This window comes from Globicephala melas, chromosome 4 (assembly GCF_963455315.2).
Source record: "Globicephala melas chromosome 4, mGloMel1.2, whole genome shotgun sequence".
Taxonomy (NCBI): domain Eukaryota; kingdom Metazoa; phylum Chordata; class Mammalia; order Artiodactyla; family Delphinidae; genus Globicephala; species Globicephala melas.
Window position 1 is genome coordinate 140,826,249 of NC_083317.1, and position 14,511 is coordinate 140,840,759.

The following is a 14,511-nucleotide window of genomic DNA, read 5'->3' on the forward strand; positions in this document are numbered from 1 at the left end:
GTTTATACAGACCGAAGATTTGGACTGGGGTAATTATCTGATAAATTCAGGTGGTCATGAAATTCAGTTCAAATGTAAGTCAGACATCCACGTGAGTACCTATGGTAGGCAGGATAATGATGTTTAAGTCCTAATCCCTGGAATCGATGGATATGTTACATTACGTGGCGTGACAAAGGAGATTAAATTAGCAGATGAAAGTAGGTTGCTGAACAGCTAAATTTAAAATAGAAAAGTTATGCTGGATTATCCAGGTGGGTCCATGGTGATCACAAAGGTCCTTCAATGTGGAAGAGGGAGGCAAAAGAGAGAGAGAGTAATTCCACATGCAAAGAACTCAACTGGCCTCGTTGCCTTGAGGATGGGAGGGGGTCGCGAGCCAAGAGGGCAGCTTCTAGAAGCTAGAAAAGAAAGGCAAGGGGAGTTCCCTGGTGGTCCAGTGGTTAAGACTCCACACTGCCAATGCAGGGGGCCCGGGTTTGATCCCTGGTCAGGGAACTAAGATCTCGCATGCCGCAACTAAAGATCCCGCGTGCCACAACTAAGACACAGCACAGCCAAATAAATAAAAAATAAAAAATATTAAAAAATAAAAAAGAAAGGCAAGGAACTGAAATCTCCCCCAGAGCCCCTGAAGGAACATCACCCTGCTAACACCTTGCTTTCAGCCATGTAAGACCCATTTCTGACTTCTCACCTCCAGAACTATAAACTAATAGAGCTGTGTTGTCTTAAACCACCAAATTTGTGGTAATCTGTTACAGCAACAATAAAAGGTTAACACAGTAACCATCTAATGAGTGGTCAAGTCTGCAATTGTTTAATTATGACCGAGAATGATTCTTGTCCATTCTCCAAATACCTTGGCCATTTTCCTTTTAAAGAAACCTGAGAACAAAGTTATAAGAATGAGAAGCAATTTCCCTAATAAATACATATTGATTCCTATATCACTTTGAAAATTCATTAGCAAATGAATACAAATACATTTTTAATCTCTTACTAAGAAATAAAATAAGATTACATTTTAGAAAAGAAATATGCAAATCTTTATTTTACATTATGTTCTTTATGTTAATAATCATATATGGAAACATAGTGTGTTTCCTAAAGCATACCTGACAGTATTTCTAAAGTTTTAAATATGACTTTGATATCCATCTACAGGATTAGTAGAATCACCTGCCAAAAAAAAAGACCAATTGTGTCTTGAAGTGGTGAGTTACCCGTCACTGGGGATAATCAACGCAAAGACCTAGTCTAGATATAGCAAATGATTTTCTTACATTTAGTGGGAGAGTGGGTTCAACGAGCTTGAAGTCTCTTTCTGGCTTCCAGTTTACAAGAAGTTTTCTTAATATAGAGAAAAACATTAGCAGTGAAATTGTTGGCAGAAGGGTTGATATTTGAAACAGCCCCTATTAGACGTAAGGAGCGGGAAACAGGGCTCCTCAGAGACTTTTGCAACATTATCTGATGAATACCAAAGTGAAATATCAATATGATTTAAGAAGAAAAGGAATAAAGAAGGACACACTTAACAATTATGGAACTATATGATTGTTTGCTGAGTATTTAAAAATGATCAAAATTGCAACTGTTGAGTTCAGAACTCTTATTTGCAAGTCAGGAAAACTGTTTTGTTTTTTTTTTTACACCAGCTGGAAGAGGTTATTATATAACATTCATCACTTGAAATATTTTTTAATAAATTAAACTATAGTAATTTTCTTAAAATTCAAATCGAATCAAGGTGCTCAGTATTCAAAAACAAACAACAAAACAAAACAAAAAGACAACACTTCAAATAAAATGCTGTATGTTTAGTGTGTTTTTTTTACAGCAGCAAATGCCATTCAAGTGCTATGCAGGCAATCTATTCCTCTTTTTAAGCCAACAGAAGGAATGCTATAAAATTACCTGATGATTATACTAGTAGGTATGAGTTCATAAGACAGTAGCAATCCTTATACAAATGAAAGGCTGTCATGGAAGGAAAAAGCCACTTTATTTATGCCACATCTATTTCCTGTGCCTGATTATCTCATATGAAACCCTTATCATCAGATCAGCTAAGGGACACACTTGCCTAGGGTGATTAAATACTGGAAGGCCTAACATTCTCCAGAATCCAGAGCTGTTTGGTTATCTCCATACAGCATATCCGTTTAGGGCAATAACATGGCACCCTGGAAAGGCCACTTTGATAGATGGGGTCCTCTGTTTACCAAGAGTGTCAACAAGATGTTCAATTTTTATTCCTTCCAAACCAACGTCCCTTTTCTTTTCTGTATCTCAGGACCGACTACATTCCAAAGTAGGATGGGGACAGGCGGCAGTTTTCTTCATATTGACCACAAGCAAAATTAGCTTCTGTGATGAACCCAGAGTCCACACTGTCCCTTAGAAAAGGTATAAAAGATGAGGATCCCTCTCTGTGAATAACTTGCAAAGTGTCAGGTCTACACTGTCTTGCTCCTGTCATGTTCTCCACTTAACTTTTACTCATTAGGGGCTGGGGGCCTTTGAGGTCTTCAGAACCCCCTGTTAAAATGCTTATACTTCTAGGTCAGTGACTGGACGTCTGTAACACAAATACAATTAAAGACACCAGAGATCTGCAATTAGGGACCGTCAGGGCAGGCGAAGAGAATATACAAAGCCAAAACCTTGGCTTTGAAATATAATCTGGGACCTACCTTATTTCAGAGGTGTGATTTACTGAAAGCCTAGTTAGTCCTAAATTGTTACCATTCCCCAAAGGCAAAGTGTGTTACCTAAATTTAGCATTCCCAAGAGACTAAAAAATACCATTAAAGTGCAAGTATACCAGTTTGTTTAGGTGTGATTTTTTTTTATAGAAAACAACCAAACATAATATAATAAAGTCCAAACTTAAAACACATAAGGAGTTAAAATGTTACCTTTGCATTTTGACATGCTCAGTTATTGGAGAAAAATGTTTAAGAAATCTCTTCTGCAAGATTAGAACAGCAGAATACATTTTTTTCCAGTGAATACTAAGTGATAAACTTACATCAGAATTAAATCTCAGCTGGCAAATGTTGCATGATATGATTTGCTTTCTTCGATGAGGGAGAGGGACCCCGAAAGTATGATTTATTACAGCTTTCTGAATCGGGTCCATCTGTAATGAGAAAAAAAAATACAACAAATAGAAATAAAGCTTGTCCGTTCCATTGGAATGTTGCCTATTTCATTAAAGAACCAATCTGTACAGCTTCAATCTACGGCTTACATTATAAAGAACATTTTTATTCCAAGAAATGGCATTTCTACTTTCTTGAAAAATAGACAACGAGCCCGCAGCGCAGTACGATAAGGAAATGATAAATGTACCCATTGGAGTCTGCATGCTAAACCGTTCTTCTCATTTAGGATCAACAATTGCCTCAGTTTGATAATCCTCAAATATAATTAAAGGTTTATCCAAACTCAAGTTTATTGTGAATGCCAGAAACCTTACACAGAAGTTAGTCTATGCCATTGCCCCCAACGGACTTCAAAATAGACTTAGTCAGATGAGCAGCTATGAAAATAACTTAAGCCCCATTATGGATAATTAACCTTATGCTATGTTTGGTATCTTTCTGCCTTAAGAGTGTGGTATAGATTTCCCCTGCTATCTGAAAGTAGAAGCCACTACCTTAGGGCACATCTTGCTAACGGCTGCACAATGTAAACCTAGATAAAGCACAGATGCACACAGACACAGTTCAAAGCCATGGCGGCTGGATGCTGAGTGTAGTTGCCTGGGGAGGGGATGGAGCTTAGAGATGCCAGCCTTGCTGGTCAGGGTTCATGCTGCCTCTGTAAGAGCTGCTGCAAAACAAAGGCCGAACATCACTTTCGCTGTTTGCCTTTTTGTGTAAAAATGAAAAACCTCTTTGGATTTCCTTTGGTTAGCAGAAACAGGTACTAATACAGATCTTTGGTCAAAGCGAGGTGACAGAAAGAGAATTTTGGAAAAGCAAGGGTTACCTGTACACAAATCCTGCTTTCTAAGTATTCAGACATGGAGCGATGGATTCTTTCAACAATCATTTACTGATCACCTAATACATACTGCTATCCTATGGACTTACTGCTTGAGGTTCAGAGAGTTTGGGCCAGATGTCAGTTACTTCTCTTCATCCCATTCCCAGGACAGGACAAGGGACACCCAAAACATGATGTCAGCAACCTAGCTCTGATAAAATTTCATGTCTCCTCACCAAGCTTTGTCCCAGGGTCCACATCAGTGATTCCCAACTGCTAGAGTCAGATACAAATTTTGATCTGCTTCTTAATACTTGTGCTACCTCTTTGCTCATCTGCATCTATCTCTTAAGGTTGTGATGAAGTTTACACATAATGATTCTTGAAATTACTGAGCACAGTACAGTGCCAGGCACATTAAGAAGTCAACAAGTGGTGCTGGGAAAACTGGACAGCTACATGTAAAAGAATGAAATTAGAACACTCCCTAACGCCATACACAAAAATAAACCCAAAATGGATTAAAGACCTAAATGTAAGTCCAGACACTATAAAACTCTTAGAGGAAAACATAGGCAGAACACTCTATGACATAAATCACAGCAAGATCCTTTTAGACCCACCTCCTAGAGTAATGGAAATAAAAACAAAAATAAACAAGTGGGACCTAATTAAACTTAAAAGCTTTTGCACAGCAAAGGAAACCATAACCAAGGATAAAAGACAACCCTTAGAATGGGAGAAAATATTTTCAAACGAAGCAACTGATAAAAGATTAATCTCCAAAATATACAAACAGCTCATGCGGCTCAATATCAAAAAACCAAACAACCCAATCCAAAAATGGGCAGAAGACCTAAATAGACATTCCTCCAAAGATATACAGATGGCCAACAAACACATGAAAAGATGCTCAACATCACTAATTATTGGCGAAACGCCAATCAAAACTACAGTGAGGTATCACTTCATACCAGTCAGCATGGCCATCATCAAAAAATCTACGAACACTAAATGCTGGAGAGGGTGTGGAGAACAGGGAACCCACATACACTGTTGATGTGAATGTAAATTGATACAGCCACTATGGAGAACAGTATGCAGGTTCCTTAGAAAACCAAAAATAGAACTACCATATGACCCAGCAATCCCACTACTGGGCATATACCCAGAGTAAACGATAATTCAAAAAGACACATGCAGCCCAATGTTCATTGCAGCACTATTTACAATAGCTAGAACATGGAAGCAACCTAAATGTCCATCAACAGAGGAATGGATAAAGATGTGGTGTATATATACAATGGAATACTACTCAGCCATGAAAAGTAACAAAATCGGGTCATTTGTTGAGACGTGGATGGACCTAGAGATGGTCATACAGAGTGAAGTTAAGTCAGAAAGAGAAAAACAAATATCGTATATTAACACATATATGTGGACTCTCAAATGGTATAGATGATCTTATTTGCAAAGCAGAAGTAGAGACACAGAGGTAGAGAACAAATGTATGGATACCAAGGGGGAAGGGGGGATGGTAGGAATTGGGAGATTGGGATTGACATATATACACTATTGATGCTATGTATAAAATAGACAGCTAATGAGAACAGACTGTATCACACAAGAACTCTACTCAATGCTTTGTGGTGACCTAAAGGGGAAGGAAATCCAAAAAAGAGGGGATATATGTATACATATAGCTGATTCACTTTGCCTTAGAGTAGAAGCTAACACAACATTGTAAAGCAACTATACTCCAATAAAAATTAATTTAAAAAAAGAGTCAAGGGGCTTCCCTAGTGGCACAGTGGCTAAGAATCTGCCTGCCAATGCAGGGGACACAGGTTTGAGCCCAGGTCCGGGAGGATCCCACATGCCGTGGAGCAACTGGGCCCGTGCGCCACAACTACTGAGCCTGCGCTCTGGAGCCCATGAGCCACAACTACTGAGCCCGCGCGCCTAGAGCCCGTGCTCTGCAACAAGAGAAGCCAGCGCAATGAGAAGCCTGCGCACCGCAAGGAAGAGTAGCCCGCGCTCGCCGCAACTAGAGAAAGCCCGCGCGCAGCAACGAAGACCCAATGCAGCCCAAAAATTAACTAATTAATTAAACCTAATAAATAAATAAATAAATAAAAATGAGTCAATAAATGTTGTCTATTACATTTTCCCTTTTGCACATCCCACGTGATGATCAAGGTTAACAGTTGCCTCACACTCCTGTGGTCTTTGTTGGCACACCTTCCATTTCTCACATGGCCAAAAAACATTTCAAAATCATCCCAATGTTGTACATACAGCCATCATTTTGTTGAATGCTTGTAGACTTTGGAACACTTAACTCTCATCAGATACAAACTTCTTATGAGAATCTTCCCGATGGGTTGAGCTAGCTCAGAAAAGATTTGGCATACACACAAAAGCTAAGAACGTGTCTGTGAAACGATGCTCTAATATTCAGCTTCTGGGATACATAATAGTTCAGTAATTAGCCTAAACCAGTCATTGATACATTCCACCTCCTTTTGTGTATTTCAAATCATCAGAACCAGCTAACTCATAAGCCCTCTTCACTGGTTAGGAGCAAGGTTCTGTCTACATTCACAACTCCTAAAAGGTTGTCTAGACACCCTTAGTGCACTGTTCTAAGTAATAACAGCAACAACATCAACAAGAGAATTAATAGCACTCAGCATTTATTAAGTGCCTCCATGTGGTAAGTACTGGGATGGGTGGTTTATATATTAAACAGTTATGATCAGGAAGAACTCATGGGTTCTCATTTTTATCTTCCGTCATCACTTTAAATTTTTTCTCATGTTAATCCCAGATTCTGGATGAAGCTCAACGGCCCCATGATTTTTCTGGTCACTTCCAGGAATTAACACATTCTAGGATCCCCTCCCTCCCCCTCCAATTCTACCATATTTTCTTTTTAACCAGTTTTATTTAAGTGTAATGGATGCACAATAAAATTCACCAATCTTAAGTGTAAAATTTGATGAGATTTGACAAATAGATACAGCCTTAATAATTATCATATAGAATATTTCCATTACCCAGAAAGTTCCATCCTGCCCTCTGTGGTCCATTCCTACCTCCACCCAGCCTCTGCAAGCACTGGTCTGCTTTCTGTCACGATATTTTTCCATCTTCTCAAAGTTCATATACATGGAATTGTACAGTATGTGCTCTTTTGTGTCTGGCGTCTTTCATTCAGTATGATGCTTTTAAGATTCATCCATGTTGCTGCATCTATCAGTAGCTAATTCCTTTTTATTGCCGAGTAGTATTCCTTCATACGGATATACCCCAATGTGTTTATCCATTTGTTAGTTGATGGATATTTGAATTGTTTCCAGTAAATTCTATAACTTTTTCAAATCTTAATACATAATCTAAGCACATTCCTAAATTCAGTTCAGCATCTTAATCCAAGCGTTAAAAATTAACATAAAATTACAGTTTCTTTATCTTAGCTTGAACCTGCTCTAGAGGAATAGTGTGAAAGGTCAAAGGGCATGGTACAGAATTCTTCTCTATATACACTGCCAAGTCCCCCACCCCAGGTAAGTCAAACTTCCATCAACCTCACCTCACCCCTATTTCCTCAGAACCAAAATGGACAATGCATAGAACTTGAGAAACCCCTTGACCACACAGATGAGTGAATCTGGGAGGCTTTGAGAGCCCACTTTCTGCTTCCCAGGATCACTCTTATACGACTCTAAAAATGCCATCACAATGCTTCTGTGACAGCACAGAGAACACCGGGGCATAACTTCGCTTTCAGCCAACAGCCAGAGAAAAATTAAAAGCTGAAAGAGGTACTGATGTAGAGGTAGCTGTCTCATCATGTTCTGTTGTATCTGTTCTGTCTGCACAAACGGGGTCCATTTCTATTAGGGATCAGGTGAATTATGCCTATATTCCATTTAGGAACACTGAAGCCCCCTTATAATGACACTTTGAAATAAAAATGAATTACAGATTTATACTAAGGGCTCTCTGAAAATACACACTGTTGAGTTTTTATCATATTTTGCAAGTAACATATTATTTTGTCTTTCATTAACACTGGACACTTGCAGTGACCACATTCAATCCGGAAAAGAGTAGGAGGTATTTTGGAAGTAGACACTTCATACAAATGTGTCATATTCTCTAGATTTAATTCTTTTTTTTGAATTGAATGTTGTTCTGATCACTGTTGCTATAAAATCAAATTTCCAAATGCTAGGTAATGTATTCTAATTCAGAGACCATTTTATTTCCCAGTATACTTTTAAAAAAGCACAACCGAATTACATTTTAATGATGGCTTCCACAAACATAGTTATACCACCAAAAGTAATTATATTTCCTTATTTTAGAAACCTAGTACAACAGAATGACAAAAGTTTAATGCCTTTATTAATGAAAGTAAGTCATAATCACCTCTGTAATATATATATCTCTAAATATATGTAAAACCACTTACAACAAGGAATTATAAAAGGGCAAAATCTAAATAATAACCAGTTCTGTTGTTAAATAGTTAATTAAATGATACCACATAGTATATAACTAAAAGTAGCATCTACTGTCACTCAGGGGAAACACACACAGCCACTTGGATCATTTTGTCCAAACACACCATTATTTACCATTATAATCAAACATTTTGTTCAAAAACAAAGTCATGTATGTTGGTTTTCTCCCCGTGAACCAACAGGTCTGATCTGTTAAAATAATCACACCTTATTGTGTGTATGCATATCATCATTAGGAATTTGTCTACAGAACCAGTCTGAAGAAATGCCAACGTGTGCAGGAAAGAGAAAAGGGATTCTTGGATCAAATAAGTTGTAGGAAATCTAGGTACCACAGCCTGGACATTCACACTGCACATCAAATATTAAATTCGCTGAGATGTCTCACAATAAAAATATCTGCTTTAAATAATTTCTAAAATAATATAACCAAAGCTTTTGCTGTTTTCTTTGTTTTTAAATTTAGCATCTTTGTTCAATGCAGAGTTTAAAAAATAGTCATCTGGTAAAATAAAATCGTTGTATGAATACGAATAAGATGCAATGCCTTCGTACAAAACGAAAGTCACTAAACTAAACGTGCAATACACAGAAATCAGAGCCAGACATTTCACTGAATCCATGCAGCCCTGAATTAAAAACAAAAAGAAATGGTAGAAGCTACATGGCATTTTAAGACACTTATTTAATTTCTAAAGTGGGAAATTTTGAAAGCTAAAATTTTCTAAATACATTATCCACCCCTCCCCAAACCAACAAACAAAAGTGAAGAATGATACACTAGCTATTGATATGCTTGCCCAAACTACAGAGTAAAATTCAATTTCAAACTCAGTCTATGGCCTTATTTAAAGCCAAATGAATACGTTTTCCTTCATTTCAAGTTTAAGGGTCTTTGCATTTCTCTCCCAGGCCTAGCTTTTCCCTCATCTCCCCTCAGGGCTTTCTGCTAAATTGATTTGTAAATGAGTAACCAGTGCCACAGTTCTTCCCAGGGAAGTCAGCCACAGTTCTTTCCCTATATTCCCTTTCTTAGGATGCTGCTGTGTTTTCAGAGAGGACGAGGCTTAACCCTGAGTTTACATTTCCCGCTCCAAGAGACCTCTCCTCTTTCTGTTCCCATTAGTACTGTGGCTTTCAAATCAAAGAATAAGAACTTAAATGCCAGGAAGTTAGAAGTCCAGAAATATAAAGGTTGTCTCTTCGGGCTGGTATTTAGATCTAGGGAACAATGTCCAGTAACAATAATGCTAAAGGTTACCTTAAGGGCATTTACTGTGTTTGCAAGTATTATTTCTATCCTAACAACTTTCTGAGGAGGTCTCACTCCCCCTTTGCCTATCGCAGAACAGTAAGTGGCAGAGTCAACTAATACCCACAGCTTCCCACTCGGCACCCACCCCTACCTCCATCCAGTACCACGATAAAGCTCTGTGATATCCACTGTCGTGGATGTCTGTGACCATGAAATAACAAGTGACACTGAGTAATTTATTCCATCAACTATGAACTAGTAAAACTGGTGTTTATATGACATAACCACACCTTAGAAAACACGAGTTTAAAAATTCCAATAATTGCACTCCAACAAATTTGTCCGTTTGAAAAAAATCGCAACTTTTGTCCTTTTAAAAAAAAACTTTTAAAAATGGGCATATAACTTACATACCAAAAAAGTGCATACATCTGAAGTGTATTAGTTGATTTTTTAAAACACGTGCACACTCCCATGGTATCACCATCCCCACTAAGATACGGAACATTTTCAGCATTTCTCTTCTACGAGATTCGGGTTGGAAGGGAGTTTAACAAGAATACCAATCACTCAAGACCAAGACGCAGCTCTGAGTGGAGCTCGGGGGATGTGGAACAGAAGGTACATGTGAAGTTTCATGGTTTCTTGGATTTTGTCGAGTAGCAAAGGACAAGCATGAGTGCTTTCAACAAAGGAATTCATTCAACTAGACGTAGGTTTTTCCCATCAATCTCATTAATCAGGTCAAGCCCAAATTTGCTAATTTGATACATTTAAGTAGGAAATACAACATGACTAAGTCACATAAGTACATTAAGGGCACAGCCGGTTTTTCAATGCACCAAGCTTTCCTTTACCTTCAAGTCTTTTGCACATTCCTCCTCCTCTGCCTTGAAAACTCTTTCCCCATGCTTTCTGGTCCATCTTTCCCTGGCTAATGCCTACCTACTTTTCAGGACTCCAATCAGAACTCATCTCTTCTTCTAGAATTCTTAGCTGACCTCCTTCAAATGGGTTAGGTCCTCCAACTCACCCTGCAGGACACTCCATCGCACCATCTGAAGATCTCTCATCTCTTTTGTTTCACCCAAAAGAGGGAAGAGTCAAGGCAGGGCTGAATCCTTTTGTTGTTTGTACCCAGGAATCAGCAGAGTGTCTCCCACTTGGGCCAGGGCTCAACACATGACTGTTGAGTTGCTAAATAAATTGAATATTATTAAAGCCCAATAACAAAACTTAACATCAGTCTTGGAATGGTGTTAACAACAGCAGTGAGAAAACCTGGATTCACAAGGGAACCTTAGGCATGAGGGGTGAAGAGAGGTTATTAGAAGCAAAAGCATGTGGATAAATGACTCCATGATACAATCGGAATATAGAAGCTCAGAGTAGAATCTACAACTGGAAGCCACCAAGCAGAATTTACGTGTATTCATCTATGAATTCATTTATAGACATAGTATCATCTAAGTAATGAGGCAATGGTTGATTGGTTCTCTTTATACTTTAGTGCCAATATCAGACCATTTTTCCACCAGGTCTCTTCCTAGACAAAGGCTAACAGACATACTGTTCTGATCAGTTCAAGAGAAGCTGATTTTGCTCAGGAAGCCAATGCTTGAACTTAAATGAGCAAAGCCATTCAGATGCTCTCCAAGTACCCAGGCCATGTCTAAATGGAAGAGACATTTCACTGTCAGTAGCTTTCTGCCATGGCTATTTTCCCTAATGTTCTATGAGAAGGCTAATAAAGTGAAACACAGTTCAAAGTAAAGAATAGATGATCTTAGGGGGATCTTAAGACATTATTTTTCTTAGAATCGTTTATGTGCTCCAGCAAATTGCATTTAACCAATGTGTTGTGGTGCTGTCATGGAATGCCCACAGATAGCTGCACTCCAAGGTATTTTTTTCTTTTTTTGTCATTAAAAAAATTTTTTTATTGAAATATTTTTGATTTACAATGTTGTGTTACTTTCAGGTGTACAGCAAAGTGATTCAGTTATACATATATATACCTATTCTTTTTCATTATAGGTCACTACAAAATATTGAATGTAATTACCTGTGCTATATGGTAGGTCCTTGTTGTTTATCTATTTTATATATAGTAGTGTGTTTCTCCTAGTTTATCCCTCTACCCCCACTTCCCCTTTGGTAACCGTAAATTTGTTTTCTATGTCCGTGGGTCTATTTCTGTTTTGTAAATAAGTTCATTTGTATCATTTATTTTAAATTCATTAATGTACAGTTTTCCTCTGTACCTAATGCTGAGCGTGGACCTACCTAGAAAAGCTAACCATGACAGGAAACCAGATATATATGCATACACATATACATATACATATACGCCCCATATATATATATATACACACACACACATATATGCATACACATATACATATACATATATGCCATATATATATATATACACACACACACACACACATATATATATATATTCTTTTTCAGATTCTTTTCCCTTATAGATTATTGCAAGATATTGAGTATAGTTCCTTGATTTTTAAGTGGATATGTGGAATCGTTACCGACACAATGTCTCAGTCATGGAAGTTTAATCCTGGCTCACCTTTAGACATCATCTATTTGTGGTATTTTCAGTGAGTAGGCACTATGTTTCACCCATCTTCTCACCTCCTGTGGTTCTCATTCCTTTTCCTGGAACCCAGTGGGTACTCAATATATATTGAAATTTTACTGAAATATCTCACTTTATCAATGAGAAAAGCTATACCAGGAGAGGGGAAAAGGTCAGAGGGAAAAAAGGAAGGAAAGAAAGTGACTTCATTCTATGTATGGGCTCCCTTTTTCTGCAATGAGATTTTTTTCTCTGGCCAAAAGAATATTAAGTGTCTTTAAGAGGGATGACTGTTGCCTGATCACACTAACACTACTCTGTAGAGAAGATACTAGTGCTTAATTTGGACACTTTAGAAACCTTGTTATCAGCATTACAGGTATGAAATTTGACTCAAATGCTTTGATCAGAATCCCGTTTCTGGTGGACTTAAACGGCAAAACCTCTTTGGAAGACAATGAATGCCTATGGGGCCTGCCTGAGCCAGGAGACAGGTTACCCAATGGTTGGTCAGCCTTGGTCTCCGAATAATGTCTAGGTAATTAAATCCAACAACCTCAGAGCTGGGATTCCATTTACAGAAAATGCCCCAGAAAGCATGGCGTTGTAGACTGAGCTGGAGGATAAATTCCAGAAATCCATTCTATTACCAGCTGTACCAGAAGTCCACAAACACATCTGGTTCCTCAGCAGGTCACCGAAATGTGAGCCAGGTGTTGAAACCTGCTGTATTCTGAGGTGAAAAGAAAGGTGAGGACAAAATACTTTTGTACATAAATCACTGATGGCTGAACTGAAAGGATTTTCTCTTAATCTAAAATTATGTCCTTTCTATTTTTCTGTGTTAAATTCCTTTCTTTTTCAAAATCATGGTGCTACTAGATAGATGGATAGATGGATGGAAGGATGGATGGATGAAAAGATGGTTGGATGGATGGATGGATGGAAGGATGGATGGATGAAAAGATGGTTGGATGGATGGATAGATGGATGGCTGGATGGATGGACAGATGGTTGGATGGATTATGGTCTAGCTTGAAATGATAACAAGGTGAAAGGACTATGTTGACCAGACTTTTAATACCCCCTTTTTAAGATTTGAACCATGTATAAGTTTCCTAGGGCTACTAACCAACTTGGTGGCTTAAAGCAACAGAAATTTATTATCTCATAGTCTCGGAGGCTAGAAGTTCGAAATCAAGATGTTTGCAAACCATACTTACTTCCTCTGAAATCTGTAAGGAGAATTCTTCCTGCCTATCCCTAGCTTCTGGTATTTTTGCCAGCAATCTTTAGCAACCCTTAGCTTATAGACACATCTTTCTAATCCTCCATCTTCACGTCGCAAGCTTCCTGTGTGTGTCTATCTCTGTGTCCAAATTTCCACTTCTTATAAGGATACCAGTCATATGGGATTAGGGACCATTCTACTGAACTCATTTTAAGTTGATTATCTCTGTAAAGCGACCATTTCCAAGTAAGGTCACATTCTGATGTATTGGGGGTTAGGACTAGAACATACCTTTTTTGGGGGGACACGATTCAACCCATAAGAAATGGAATGGGGAATATAAAAATCTACAAACCACTGTGAAATTTTACTCAGGCACTAATTCTAGGACTTCTTGATTAAAGGAAAAATCAAAATCAGTTTTCTTGTTTTAGTGCCTAAAAGGGAAAGTTTGAACTAGCAATGGATCACTGAGACCATTCCTTGCCTGCCTTCTCTCTGACGTGATCGACTTTAGCCTCAAAGAGTCTTGTCATCCCCAAGAGTCTGGGAAGAAGAAATAAGTTTAAGAAATTGAAATATACATAGAGATGAGGCTCATGAAATTGAAAGAAGCAGACCTTTACTAGGGAGTCCTCAAATAAATTTTGATGAGGGACTTTTGAAATGTCACAAAGTGAAAAGTTATCATCTATAGAAAAATTAAACAATGGCATATTGGTATGAGCTATGTGAGCAATTATCCTGATTGTAATTGTTTGGTTAAATTAGAAAAAAACATAAATTTGGGGGTACATGTTTCTCATTGTGCCTTTTTTTCTTGCTCCTTTGCTTGTTTGTCTCTGTTTCATCAACCTTTAATGCCTTTGAGAACGTATAACGATGTGTGGGATGG

The 14,511-nt window shown here is 38.0% G+C and overlaps 1 protein-coding gene across 7 annotated transcripts in view; it reads right to left on the reverse strand.

Moving 5' to 3' along the window:
• ZNF385D (zinc finger protein 385D) overlaps positions 1-14,511 on the reverse strand; it is a 1,091,058-nt gene that overhangs the window by 130,082 nt on the left and 946,465 nt on the right. For 6 of the 7 annotated variants that reach the window (XM_070045503.1, XM_060298644.1, XM_060298642.1 and 3 more), the window contains one exon: positions 3,038-3,148. The exons of the other annotated variant lie outside the window; for it this stretch is intronic. In XM_070045503.1, coding sequence (XP_069901604.1) covers positions 3,038-3,148 — 111 coding nt within the window. The remainder of the gene's footprint in view (positions 1-3,037; positions 3,149-14,511) is intronic. 7 annotated transcript variants of the gene reach the window in all.